The following is a 14351-nucleotide window of genomic DNA, read 5'->3' on the forward strand; positions in this document are numbered from 1 at the left end:
TAGCACTGCACTGCAGCATGACACATTCAGTACTGTGTGAGCAGCACTGCACTGCAGCATGACACATTCAGTACTGTGTGAGCAGCATAGCACTGCAGCACGACACATTCAGTACTGTGTGAGCAGCATATCACTGCAGCATGACACATTCAGTACTGTGTTAGCAGCATAGCACTGCACTGCAGCATGACACATTCAGTACTGTGTGAGCAGCATAGTACTGCAGCATGACACATTCAGTACTGTGTGAGCAGCATAGCACTGCACTGCAGCATGACACATTCAGTACTGTGTGAGCAGCATAGCACTGCAGCACGACACATTCAGTACTGTGTGAGCAGCATAGCACTGCAGCACGACACATTCAGTACTGTGTGAGCAGCACAGCACTGCAGCATGACACATTCAGTACTGTGTGAGCAGCATAGTACTGCAGCATGACACATTCAGTACTGTGTGAGCAGCATAGCACTGCACTGCAGCATGACACATTCAGTACTGTGTGAGCAGCATAGCACTGCAGCACGACACATTCAGTACTGTGTGAGCAGCATAGCACTGCAGCACGACACATTCAGTACTGTGTGAGCAGCACAGCACTGCAGCATGACACATTCAGTACTGTGTGAGCAGCACTGCACTGCAGCATGACACATTCAGTACTGTGTGAGCAGCATAGCACTGCACTGCAGCATGACACATTCAGTACTGTGTGAGCAGCATAGCACTGCAGCACGACACATTCAGTACTGTGTGAGCAGCATAGCACTGCAGCACGACACATTCAGTACTGTGTGAGCAGCACAGCACTGCAGCATGACACATTCAGTACTGTGTGAGCAGCATAGTACTGCAGCATGACACATTCAGTACTGTGTGAGCAGCATAGCACTGCACTGCAGCATGACACATTCAGTACTGTGTGAGCAGCATAGCACTGCACTGCAGCATGACACATTCAGTACTGTGTGAGCAGCATAGCACTGCAGCATGACACATTCAGTACTGTGTGAGCAGCACTGCACTGCAGCATGACACATTCAGTACTGTGTTAGCAGCATAGCACTGCACTGCAGCATGACACATTCAGTACTGTGTGAGCAGCATTGCACTGCAGCATGACACATTCAGTACTGTGTGAGCAGCATTGCACTGCAGCACGACACATTCAGTACTGTGTGAGCAGCATAGCACTGCACTGCAGCATGACACATTCAGTATGGTGTGAGCAGCACTGCACTGCAGCATGACACATTCAGTACTGTGTGAGCAGCATAGCACTGCAGCATGACACATTCAGTACTGTGTTAGCAGCATAGCACTGCAGCATGACACATTCAGTACTGTGTGAGCAGCATAGCACTGCAGCACGACACATTCAGTACTGTGTGAGCAGCATAGTACTGCAGCATGACACATTCAGTACTGTGTGAGCAGCATAGCACTGCACTGGAGCATGACACATTCAGTACTGTGTGAGCAGCATAGCACTGCAGCCTGACACATTCAGTACTGTGTGAGCAGCATAGCACTGCACTACATCACGACACATTCAGTACTGTGTGAGCAGCACTGCACTGCAGCATGACACATTCAGTACTGTGTGAGCAGCATAGCACTGCACTGCAGCATGACACATTCAGTACTGTGTGAGCAGCATAGCACTGCACTACAGCATGACACATTCAGTACTGTGTGAGCAGCATAGCACTGCACTGCAGCATGACACATTCCGTACTGTGTGAGCAGCATAGCACTGCACTGCAGCATGACACATTCAGTACTGTGTGAGCAGCATAGTACTGCAGCATGACACATTCAGTACTGTGTGAGCAGCATAGCACTGCAGCATGACACATTCAGTACTGTGTGAGCAGCATAGCACTGCAGCATGACACATTCAGTACTGTGTGAGCAGCACAGTACTGCAGCACGACACATTCAGTACTGTGTGAGCAGCATAGCACTGCAGCACGACACATTCAGTACTGTGTGAGCAGCATAGCACTGCACTGCAGCATGACACATTCAGTACTGTGTGAGCAGCACTGCACTGCAGCATGACACATTCAGTACTGTGTGAGCAGCATAGCACTGCAGCATGACACATTCAGTACTGTGTTAGCAGCATAGCACTGCAGCATGACACATTCAGTACTGTGTGAGCAGCATAGCACTGCAGCACGACACATTCAGTACTGTGTGAGCAGCATAGTACTGCAGCATGACACATTCAGTACTGTGTGAGCAGCATAGCACTGCACTGGAGCATGACACATTCAGTACTGTGTGAGCAGCATAGCACTGCACTGCATCACGACACATTCAGTACTGTGTGAGCAGCACTGCACTGCATCACGACACATTCACTACTGTGTGAGCAGCATAGCACTGCACTGGAGCATGACACATTCAGTACTGTGTGAGCAGCATAGCACTGCACTGCAGCATGACACATTCAGTACTGTGTTAGCAGCATAGCACTGCACTGCAGCATGACACATTCAGTACTGTGTGAGCAGCACTGCACTGCAGCATGACACATTCAGTACTGTGTGAGCAGCATAGCACTGCAGCACGACACATTCAGTACTGTGTGAGCAGCATATCACTGCAGCATGACACATTCAGTACTGTGTTAGCAGCATAGCACTGCACTGCAGCATGACACATTCAGTACTGTGTGAGCAGCATAGTACTGCAGCATGACACATTCAGTACTGTGTGAGCAGCATAGCACTGCACTGCAGCATGACACATTCAGTACTGTGTGAGCAGCATAGCACTGCAGCACGACACATTCAGTACTGTGTGAGCAGCATAGCACTGCAGCACGACACATTCAGTACTGTGTGAGCAGCACAGCACTGCAGCATGACACATTCAGTACTGTGTGAGCAGCATAGTACTGCAGCATGACACATTCAGTACTGTGTGAGCAGCATAGCACTGCACTGCAGCATGACACATTCAGTACTGTGTGAGCAGCATAGCACTGCACTGCAGCATGACACATTCAGTACTGTGTGAGCAGCACTGCACTGCAGCATGACACATTCAGTACTGTGTGAGCAGCACACAGCACATTACATGTAATTGTAATTAATAAAAACGTATTACTTCAGTGTTTTAGAAAGTCTTATTCACTATTTTGACCCTGTAAATCCATCTTCTTTACTCAAGACTTTAACACTCTACAGGTGTCACAGTTTGACCACAGCAGGGAGCCCTGGCTCTCAGCCTCTCACATGAATTCATAACACAAGAGATTATTAACTGTGTGCTAAAATGTACTGAACTTGACCTCGACATAAACCAAAGTGCAATGTACCTATACGATTCTATCAGCAAATAAAGCAGATTTGAACGTTGAACGTTAACAGAAATCTAAATGTAGGAGAACATTTCCCAAGAGGTAGTCTTTCATGATAAGTGACAACAAAAGATAAAAGCACGAATAGATGTAATATAATAATGAATCCATTCTCTGTGTTGTGTAACTATAGTGGGTAGATTAATAAAGAGGAGGGAGTGCTATTGTGTCCACACAACACACACACACACACACAGACATGGACACATAGACGGACACACACACACACACACAGACATGGACACATAGACGGACACACACACACACACACAGACATGGACACATAGACGGACACACACACACACACATACATACACACGGACACACAGACATGGACACATAGACGGACCCACACACACACTGGAGATTCGGTGGGTGAAACTCAATACCATGTTGTGGCTAGTAACAGTGTAGTGACAGCGAATACACTAAATAGGCCTAGAATTACACTCCCAACTTGCATAACTGTCCAATTCACTGTCATGTGGTATGGAGAGAGAGACCAAGTTTGGTATGGGGAGAGAGACCAAGGTTGGTATGGGGAGAGAGACCACGGTTGATATGGAAAGAGAGAGAGAGACCACGGTTGGTATGGAGAGAGAGAGAGAGACCATGGTTGGTATGGATAGAGAGAGAGACCACGGTTGGTATGGAGAGAGAGAGAGAGAGAGAGTCCACGGTTGGATTGGAGAGAGCGAGACCACGGTTGGTATGGAGAGAGCGAGATCACGGTTGGATTGGAGAGAGAGACCACAGTTGGTACGGAGAGAGAGAGAGAGAGACCACGGTTGGTATGGAGAGAGAGAGAGACCACGGTTGGTATGGAGAGAGAGAGAGACCACGGTTGGTATGGAGAGAGAGAGACCACGGTTGGTATGGAGAGAGAGAGAGAGAGACCATGGTTGGTATGGGGAGAGAGAGAGAGAGACCATGGTTGGTATGGGGAGAGAGAGAGAGAGAGAGAGAGAGAGAGAGAGAGAGAGAGAGAGAGAGAGAGAGAGAGAGAGAGAGAGAGAGAGAGAGAGAGAGAGACCACGGTTGGTATGGACAGAGTCCACGGTTGGATTGGAGAGAGCGAGAGACCACGGTTGGTACGGAGAGAGAGAGAGACCACAGTTGGTATGGAGAGAGAGAGAGACCACGGTTGGTATGGAGAGAGAAAGAGACCACGGTTGGTATGGAGAGAGAAAGAGACCACGATTGGTATGGAGAGAGAGACCACAGTTGGTATGGAGAGAGACAGACCATGGTTGGTTTGGAGAGAGACAGACCATGGTTGGTATGGAGAGAGACAGACCATGGTTGGTATGGAGAGAGACCACGGTTGGTATGGAGAGAGACAGACCACGGTTGGTATGGAGAGAGACCACGGTTGGTATGGAGAGAGAGACCACAGTTGGTATGGAGAGAGAGACCACGGACATATTGGACATGTCTTTTGTTTTAGAAAACCATAACATTTATTTAACTTCCCCAAATACTGCTCCGCACTACAGTATAATAATGATTTTTTAAATAATTGCCATAATCCATGTTCAACTTCAGTGTTTTAGAAAGTCTTATTCACTATTTTGACCCTGTTAAATCCATCTTCTTTACTCAAGACTTTAACACTCTACAGGTGTCACAGTTTGACCACAGCAGGGAGCCCTGGCTCTCAGCCTCTCACATGAATTCATAACACAAGAGATTTATTTTCCATAAGAGTCAAGACCACATTCCTCCCATATCCAGTGTGTTTTAATCACAAAGAACATCAGAGCAGGAATGCTGATCTAGGATCAGATCCCCACTGTTCATGTAATCTTATTTATTATGATCTAAAAAAGGGAAAATTTATCCTAGATCAGCACTCCTACTCTCCTTGCAGACTGAGGCTCTGGGAAACTCAGTCCACATATTGCCAGGTCTAAGAGGGGCTCTGCAGCAATACGTTCTGGGTTGTATAAGCTCTGTGATGTGTGTGTCCCAAACAGCAGCCTAGTATTCCCATATGGAAGCCCTGGTCAAAAGTAGTGCACTATAACAAGGGAATAGTGTGCCATTTGGGACGTATCCCTGGCTGTCATGCTACAGTATAAACCAAAGACTTGGGTTGTATACATTCTGGGGATACTAATCATTCAAATCCAAACAGTGCAGTACAGTGCACCTCAGTCAGTGCAATTGGCAATTAGATAGTACTCAGTCCATATATTGTCATGGCTAATCAAGGGGTTTCAACACTCATCAGTGATATGTTCTGTTTTTAATGAATCCAAACCCAGAACTAGGTCTAAATCTTACGTGCGCAGGCTCCCGAGTGGCGCAGATGTCTAAGGCAACTGCATCTAAGTGCTAGAGGCGTCCCTACAGACCCTGGTTCGATTCCAGGCTGTATCACAAACGGACGTGATTTCGGGAGTCCCAATAGGGTGACGCACAATTGGCCCAGCGTCGTCCGGGTTTGGTCAGTGTAGGCCATCATTGTAAAATAAGAATTTGTTCTTAACTGACTTGCCTAGTTAAATAAAGTTTAAATAAAGGTTGAATAAAGGTTGAATAAAGGTTAAATGTTAATAGTCTATCACAGTATGCATCGTAAATGGCTCCTTTTTGGCCATGGCCCATAATGCTCTTGGGGAAATGGCATTTGGGACCCGGACACAATCGAGAGTTAAATAAGCTCAGTGCACCTCAGTCTATCGTTGCAATGCACATCCCTCCATGATATTGAAGCGAGTGTTTCCTCCTATAGCAGCCTACTGTCATCCCTTCACTATACTGGCTCTGTCTTTACTGAAACACTCTGAGGATTCAACTACTTAGTCTCTAGCGGTTGTTTGCCAATGTTTTTTTTCCTAAATTGGTCAAGGCAGGGAACGGGACATATTTAGGTACATACAGGGAACACATTCCTGATAATAAACAAGTTATACATTATTTTTTAAATAAACAATATAAACTCTTTGAATGTTCCTCAATATGTTGTAAACATGTTTTAACAACAGCAATCTATAATAAGGAATACACTAATGTGTCATTACAGACACTGATTGCGGCCAGGAATAGTTCATCGTGTTCTCATCCTCAAAATGTTCTCTTATATATGCACATCCCTAAAGCCTTTCTTCAGTCTCTGACTGCAAGGCACCGTGTCAAAAGTCTGGAACTAAATTCTAAATACAGCATACCCCTGGCCCTTTGCTATTTGTCTACATGCATCGCAGGGGTGTCAATTGGGTATGGCAAAGTATGGCAGAGTATTAAAACCATTCCAATCCTGATTAAAAGACAATAGCAGTTTAACATATTAGGGCTGGCTTTAGGACCATGCAGACGCCTTAGAGCGGGCAGGAAGGATCAGCAGGACTTTCCCTTCGAAACAGTGCAGAGGTTAAAGATGGCTGTAAAATGGCTAGGTAACTGCTGTTTGACTTGACTTGAAACGAAACCAGAGTTTTTAATCCCAGTGCAGAGCTAGTGTTGTAGCAGCTAATTGCTGTAAAACATGTTGTCGTGGGAATGTTATTTATGTCCCTTATCAGCTAATTGCTGTAAAACATGTTGTCGTAGAATGTTATTTATGTCCCTTATCAGCTAATTGCTGTAAAACATGTTGTCGTAGGAATGTTATTTGTGTCCCTTATCAGCTAATTGCTGTAAAACATGTTGTCGTGGGAATGTTATTTATGTCCCTTATCAGCTAATTGCTGTAAAACATGTTGTCGTGGGAATGTTATTTATGTCCCTTATCAGCTAATTGCTGTAAAACATGTTGTCGTAGAATGTTATTTATGTCCCTTATCAGCTAATTGCTGTAAAACATGTTGTCGTGGGAATGTTATTTATGTCCCTTATCAGCTAATTGCTGTAAAACATGTTGTCGTGGGAATGTTATTTATGTCCCTTATCAGCTAATTGCTGTAAAACATGTTGTCGTGGGAATGTTATTTATGTCCCTTATCAGCTAATTGCTGTAAAACATGTTGTCGTAGAATGTTATTTATGTCCCTTATCAGCTAATTGCTGTAAAACATGTTTTCGTAGAATGTTATTTGTGTCCCTTATCAGCTGAGGTGAATGAATTTACAGCAGCCAAGGTGATCATGGCTGGAGTCAATTTTGTTTGTTTTTGCTGTTCTCTGAATAGTATTTTAGAGTTTTTAAATTGTGTAGAAATACAGTAAATGAGCTTCAACACTGTCACTTTGCCATACCCTATGTTTATCTGAACTGACCCCACTTTGCCATACCCTACGTTTATCTGAACTGACCCCACTTTGCCATACCCTACGTTTATCTGAACTGACCCCACTTTGCCATACCCTGTTCAGCTGAAATCATGTCCCAATTTAGCTGCATTTGAAAATAACTGGGCAAAACAAACTGGCTACAATTGAGAGCAGGGGTGCAACTTTCCCTGGCCACATGGGAAAGACCATCTCAGAGCGGTCGAGTAGGCTGTTTGGTGGTTTCAGCCAGCTGGATTTAGGACCACGTGGACACCACAGAGCATGCAGACAGGCTGTGCAGCTTCTGACCAGCACGGTGCTGCTGTCTGTGTGTTGCACTTTTCCTCAGGGTTGTAAAAGCAAGCAGAGCAGAAACTGGCTAATCTTTATTTGCCTGATGTAGCTGGCAAGGTAACAGCTGTTTGACTTAACTGGGGAAAAAAGTATTTATTTATTCCCAGTGCTGAGCTAGTAGTGTAAATGACATGAAACGTTAGCGGATGAAACATGGCTAACGTTAGCTAGCTAGCTCACTTACTTTAGGTATTATTTAACGTTAGAGGATGAAACATGGCTAACGTTAGCTAGCTAGCTCACTTACTTTAGGTATTATTTAACGTTAGAGGATGAAACATGGCTAACGTTAGCTAGCTAGCTCACTTACTTTAGGTATTATTTAACGTTAGAGGATGAAACATGGCTAACGTTAGCTAGCTAGCTCACTTACTTTAGGTATTATTTAACGTTAGAGGAAGAAACATGGCTAACGTTAGCTAGCTAGCTCACTTACTTTAGGTATTATTTAACATTAGAGGATGAAACATTATCTCTCGACTGAAGTTCTGTCTGAAGAAAATGAACTAGCTAGCTAGCTAGTAGCTACCACAGCCAGTTCAGCTCTAGCTATCTGTCAGTGTTGTATCCTTTTTGTCCCGTTTCAACAGAAGTAAATTAACTTGGTTAGTTTTCACCAGTAGATGTATCATTAGAGCTAGCCAAAAGTTGGCTAACGTTAGCTAGCTAGCTCACTTACTTTCGGTATTATTTATGCCTCAATCACACCACAGTAGACTTGAATCAAACGATGAAACCTGAGGTCAAACGATCAAACCGACAGCGCAATGTGAGTTTTTATTAGATTCAGTATAGCATTGTAATGTTATTGATCTGTCAGTTTCCCTAGCTAATTCCCTACTTTTTACACTGGCATAAGCATAAACAGCTCTACAGGCTTCACTGTCATGGTGCACAGTCAGTACACAACGCAATATTGACGATGATAAATGGATACAGATACTGTATGTTTGAAAGCCCAGTCATGTTCATATAAATTCAGACATCAAAGACTGCAGTTTCAGGCCATCCATAGAACATACTATATATAAGCAAGTGAAACTGAATATCATGCACACAGAAATGTTATTCCTCTGCTGGAAGTGTAAAACACAAAAGGGGACATACTGTATTTGCATTATGGGAAGGCTGGAGTATTTGTTGTAGAGCAGTACCAAATAGATACTTTTTTCCCTCCATGGCACACGAGTCACCCGTGGGATTTTGCCCCTGTCCATTGAGGAGGCCCACTGGGGATGCCACTGTTCCAAGGAATATGGGGGATTGTGACCCAGATGCACAAGGGACGTCTCTGTCTCTCTCTCTCTCTCTCTCTCTCTCTCTCTCTCTCTCTCTCTCTCTCTCTCTCTCTCTCTCTCTCTCTCTCTCTCTCTCTCTCTCTCTCTCTCTCTCTCTCTCTCTCTCTCTCTCTCTCTCTCTCTCTCTCTCTCTCTCTCTCTCTCTCTCTCTCTCCATTTCATGGCTATTCATTGTTTCATAACATTCATTGTGTACAGTGTTTTGCTGTGTCTATCAAATCACCAGTAGTAAGCCTACATTTTCCGTCATTTATCATCTGCCATGCTTGTTTGGTTATGGTAATTTCTGTTAATGCCTTCAATATAGTACTAGTAAAGTCATTTACAGATGTCATTGTCGGGAGTAGACATGTATTCAGCAGATGTTAATGATACACTCTTGAGAAACATGTTTTTTTGTGTTTTTTTTCCATTTCATTTAAAAGTTTTGTCAATTTATTTATTCATTTTTTTTGTTTGAAACGCTCCTGTCATTGTTGAGTAAAGACGCACACCTGATTATGCATATAGAAGTAGGACTAGTCTACCTGGCCTATAAATGTGCCCATTTGAGGATGTCTGACAGTATTTCTGACTGTCTTGACGAACCAACACTAATGAGCTGTGGAACTTCTCAAAGTAATTTTTTCTTCACCTCAAACAGCAAGTAAACAAAGTCTGTTTTTAGAATGAATTGAGAATGACAATAGTTTCGAACTCTCTCCCTTTTGATAAACCCTCTGCATAAAAAGGGAAAAATGTAATGCTCTGATCCAGTGGAAACATCATAAAATAACTGATTACCTCTTATCCTTTTGCACAAATAGTCTACAGCTGTGTCCTGCCTCAAGCTCACTGGAGCTGGAAACTGAAGGCCCAGAATATTTGATACAATGTCTCAAGATTTCTAGTGCTAGTTTTGGGGCCACCCAGTTGATACAATGTCTCAAGATTGCTAGTGCTAGTTTTGGGGCCACCCAGTTGATAGTTGATACAATGTCTCAAGATTGCTAGTGCTAGTTTTGGGGCCACCCAGTTGATACAATGTCTCAAGATTGCTAGTGCTAGTTTTGGGGCCACCCAGTTGATAGTTGATACAATGTCTCAAGATTGCTAGTGCTAGTTTTGGGGCCACCCAGTTGATACAATGTCTCAAGATTGCTAGTGCTAGTTTTGGGGCCACCCAGTTGATAGTTGATACAATGTTTCAAGATCGTTGAAACATTGGTTATTTTCTACCTGCTGTCTGAAATGGTTTTTTTTTGCGTTGGCTTTATGTAGGTTATAGTTGGTAATAAGAGTTACTTTTAGATTTTGTATCATTTTCATTTAGATCGTCTGTGGTTAATCAACGTCCTATGATTTTGAGATACAAAGACTATTATAAATGAAATGAAACTGTTCCAAGAGAAAGTGCATTATGCAAATCATAACTGGGCGAGCAGATGGATAAAAATGGCAAGATAAATTGGCACCGCAGATGGAAAAGGTTGCCGACTGTTGGTGTAGCCTTTTAACCGGCAACGTCTGGAGCAACGAGAGGGTTGGGAACAGGTTTTTTTATTTATTTTTCTGGTTAGGCTATCTTGATCTCTGGCTCCCTCGAGTCATTTGTGTGTCGTCATTATTTAATCAAACATCGTGCTTAAAGCATCAGACAAGGTCAGTACAAGTTCAAACACACAGGATGTGTCTATATAGGCCTGTGGAAAAATAGACATTTTAAACTTTTGACTAATTGGTTGGAAACGACTACACTTGGTGGATCAATATTTATTTTTGTCAGGGACAGTCCTAGTAGAAATGCAGGAAATCAGCTTGAGACAATTCTGAACCCCCCTGAGAGATTCTGTCCCGCCCAAAACCAAAGTTACATGCCTGATTAGGAGTATTGTAGAGTTTGGTCATTGTTTTTGAAGTAGCCTACTGATGAATAGTGCAGTTAATTAATTACAATTATGCAGAGGATTAGCTTTTCTATCTGGGTCTGAGTAATAGATAGATCAAGATGCTCACTGCTCAGCTGGGACACTGACTAGTAGCACTTGCATGGGTCTTGAATAGCCTTATATCTCAAATGGATTAAATCGTTTTTCTTTAATAAACTCATCAATCTACACATAATACCCCATAATGACAAAGAAAAAAAGGTGTTAGATTTTTTTTGCAAATGTATAAAAAACATTTTTTTAAACAGAAATACCTCATTTACATAAGTATTCATACCCTTTACTCAGTATTTTGTTGAAAGCACCTTTGTCAGCGATTACAGCCTCACGTTTTCTTGAGAATGACACTACAAGCTTGGCACATCTGTATTTGGGGAGTTTCTCCCATTTTTGCAGATCCTCTCAAGGTCTATCAGGTTGGATGGGGAGTGTCTTTGCACAGCTATTTTCAAGTCTCTCCAGAGATGTTCGATTGGGTTCAAGTCCGGCCTCTGACTGGGCCACTCAGGGATATTCAGAGACTTGTCCCGAAGCCACTCCTGCTTTGACTTGGCTGTGTGCTTAGGGTCGTTGTCCTGTTGGCCGTTGTCCTGCCAGCTCCAAGAATAGTCTTGGTGGTTCCAAACTCCTTCTATTTAAGAATGATGGAGGCCACTGTGTTCTTGGGGACCTTCAATACTGCATAATTTTTTTGTACCCTTCCCCCAGATCAATTCCTTTGACCTCATGGCTTTGTTTTTGCTCTGACATGCACTGTCAACTGTGGGACCTTATATAGACAGGTGTGTTGCCTTTCCAAATCATGTCCAATCAATTGAATTTACCACAGGTGGACTCCAATCAAGTTCTAGAAACATCTCAAAGATGATCAATGAAAACATGATGCACCTGAGCTCAATTTCATGTCTCATAGCAAAGGGTCTGAATACTGATGTAAATAAGGTATTTCGGTATTTGCTTTTTTATAAATTTGCAAACCTTTCTAAAAGCCTGTTGTCATTATGGGGAATTGTGATGTCATTATGGGGAATTGTGATGTCATTATGGGGAATTGTGATGTCATTATGGGGAATTGTGATGTCATTATGGGGAATTGTGTGTAGATTGATGAGTATTTTTTTTTTATTGAATCCATTTTAGAACAAGGCTGTAATGTAACAAAATGTGGAAAAGGGGAAGGGGTCTGAATACTTTCAGAATACTGTACATTATAAGAATAATGGTCCTGCTATAAATTCAGGGGATTTCCCAGTAAATAAATACAATATTTATCATTGGGTGACATAAGGTGAAAAATTAATAAAGTTAATTTTTATTTGATATTTTAGAAGGTAGAGACGCAATAGGATGCTTTTTCTTTAAAAAACATTAGTCACTATGGTACAGCAGGCAGATCCTGCACCCATCCATCCATAATACCGCATAGATGCAGTTTTCCTACAATTATCCTATACTATACTGAATGTTGATGACGGTGCTCAGTGCTCACGCTTTTGTCGGTCTTACCTTCTTGACAGATTTGAGAGTGGGCACCGCAGTAAATGCGGCGGACTGCAATTCACCGACATTCATGTTCATGTCGCTGTTCTTGCTAACGGTCATCGCCGAATATTTTTCCGCGACGTTCTCGGTCTCTTTTACATATTTCGTTGCCTGTTTCACCAGCTCCAATTTACCGTCTACGACCGCGTCTGTCATCTTCGCATTCAAGTGATTCCGACCTATTGTTTGAGAATTGTGATAATGTCCGACTTGGTAGGCTAGTCTTCTCTCTGCTGCTCGCTTTTCGTTGACCGGTGAGCTTTACTGCTTCGTGTTTGGATTTTCTGAACCGAAACAGTCTGCTGAGCGCAAAATCAAGAGATGGACCATGTAACGTTACTATACTGAATATTATTAGTTGGCATGTAAGCACTGAACAGTGGAGAGTGTGTCGACAACTCTTGTTTTCGGTCATCCGCCGGTTTACCAGTTACAGTCGGTTGTCTCAGTCACAAGCTCAGCATCCGATGTGGGCGTCTTTTTAGAATCAGTCACCTGAATGAGTGGGCGGGATGTGGAAGGCTCTCGGCCAATGGCCAGCCGAGAAGATGTGAAGGGACCGCACGTGTGCCCAATGAGAGCTGGACTGGACCCGTCTCACTTTTGAAAGCATCATGACCACTGCTAACCCACAGTCAATTTTGTTCAAATTAAGATTTTTTTTGTGTATTGATGATCAATGAAGTGTATCAATAGCTACACACCATGTTAGTATAATTTAATGAACAGATGTTACCCGAAAGAGTTCACAGTCAAATAATTTGTTATCCAAAAACGTGAATCTCCTGTGGACAGAATCAGTGTAAATTACAAACTTTAGCAATAATTGTACTTTTTGAAAACCGAGATTAGTTAACCAAAATTTCTTTTATCTCTCATCCCTGAAGGACTGCATCAAAATATGACCAAAAAAATACCCCTTAAATTAAAACACGTTTTTGCTGATTGATGAGATAAAGATGGTGAAGAGTCGGTCCTCTTTTACTCCATCACAATCGTACACTGACTCGTTTATAGCATAAGGTGCTCATAGCAACGGGCAGTAGGGGTGCTGCAAAACAGTAGTTGTATAGTTAAGAACAGTATCTTGCAGGATTCAACCGTTGGAATTGTAAACGTGGTTTCCCCTGTTCCTTTTCTCTGTGATGTCATTCTAATGGAATCCAGAAAGAACACAACCCTGTACTCAAAACGTTTACATCAAAAGGTGTAAAGTTAGAGGCAAAGACACAAAACATCCACATTAAATTAAAGATGTTTCTTTGATCAAATAGCATGGAAAACAACCACTTTTTTGTGCATGATTAATTTACCATCCTTTTACAGACCACTTAATATATTGTACACGGGCTGGTCATCTAGGTTTGTACCGGTCGACTTTCTATCACCATGGAGATAAAGCAATGTAGAGCATAGTGCTTGCAATGCTAGGGTTGTGGGTTCGATTCCCACAGGGGACTAATATGGAAAAGGTATGAACATGTATGCACTTACTACTGTAAATTGCTCTGGATAAGAGTGTCTACTAAAAAAAGGAATGACTAGCTGGCAGCACCCCCAAACAGACACCTTCACATGTAATATCATAAAAGGACAAAAGTTTTCAACAATTGCAACAGGTGTGGGGAAACCTCTTCTATAG

General features: G+C 42.8%; 1 protein-coding gene across 2 annotated transcripts in view; it reads right to left on the reverse strand.

Annotated features, from left to right (window-relative positions):
* LOC109885827 (S-adenosylhomocysteine hydrolase-like protein 1) overlaps positions 1-13210 on the reverse strand; it is a 72810-nt gene extending 59600 nt beyond the window's left edge. The window contains exon 1 of one of the 2 annotated variants that reach the window (XM_031794759.1): positions 12674-13210. In XM_031794759.1, coding sequence (XP_031650619.1) covers positions 12674-12865 — 192 coding nt within the window. In that variant the 5' untranslated portion in view covers positions 12866-13210. The remainder of the gene's footprint in view (positions 1-12673) is intronic. The other variant, XM_031794760.1, reaches the window with a different exon arrangement.
* Positions 13211-14351: the final 1141 nt, after the last annotated feature.

The sequence above is a fragment of the Oncorhynchus kisutch genome, linkage group LG17 (genome assembly GCF_002021735.2).
Source record: "Oncorhynchus kisutch isolate 150728-3 linkage group LG17, Okis_V2, whole genome shotgun sequence".
NCBI lineage: Eukaryota > Metazoa > Chordata > Actinopteri > Salmoniformes > Salmonidae > Oncorhynchus > Oncorhynchus kisutch.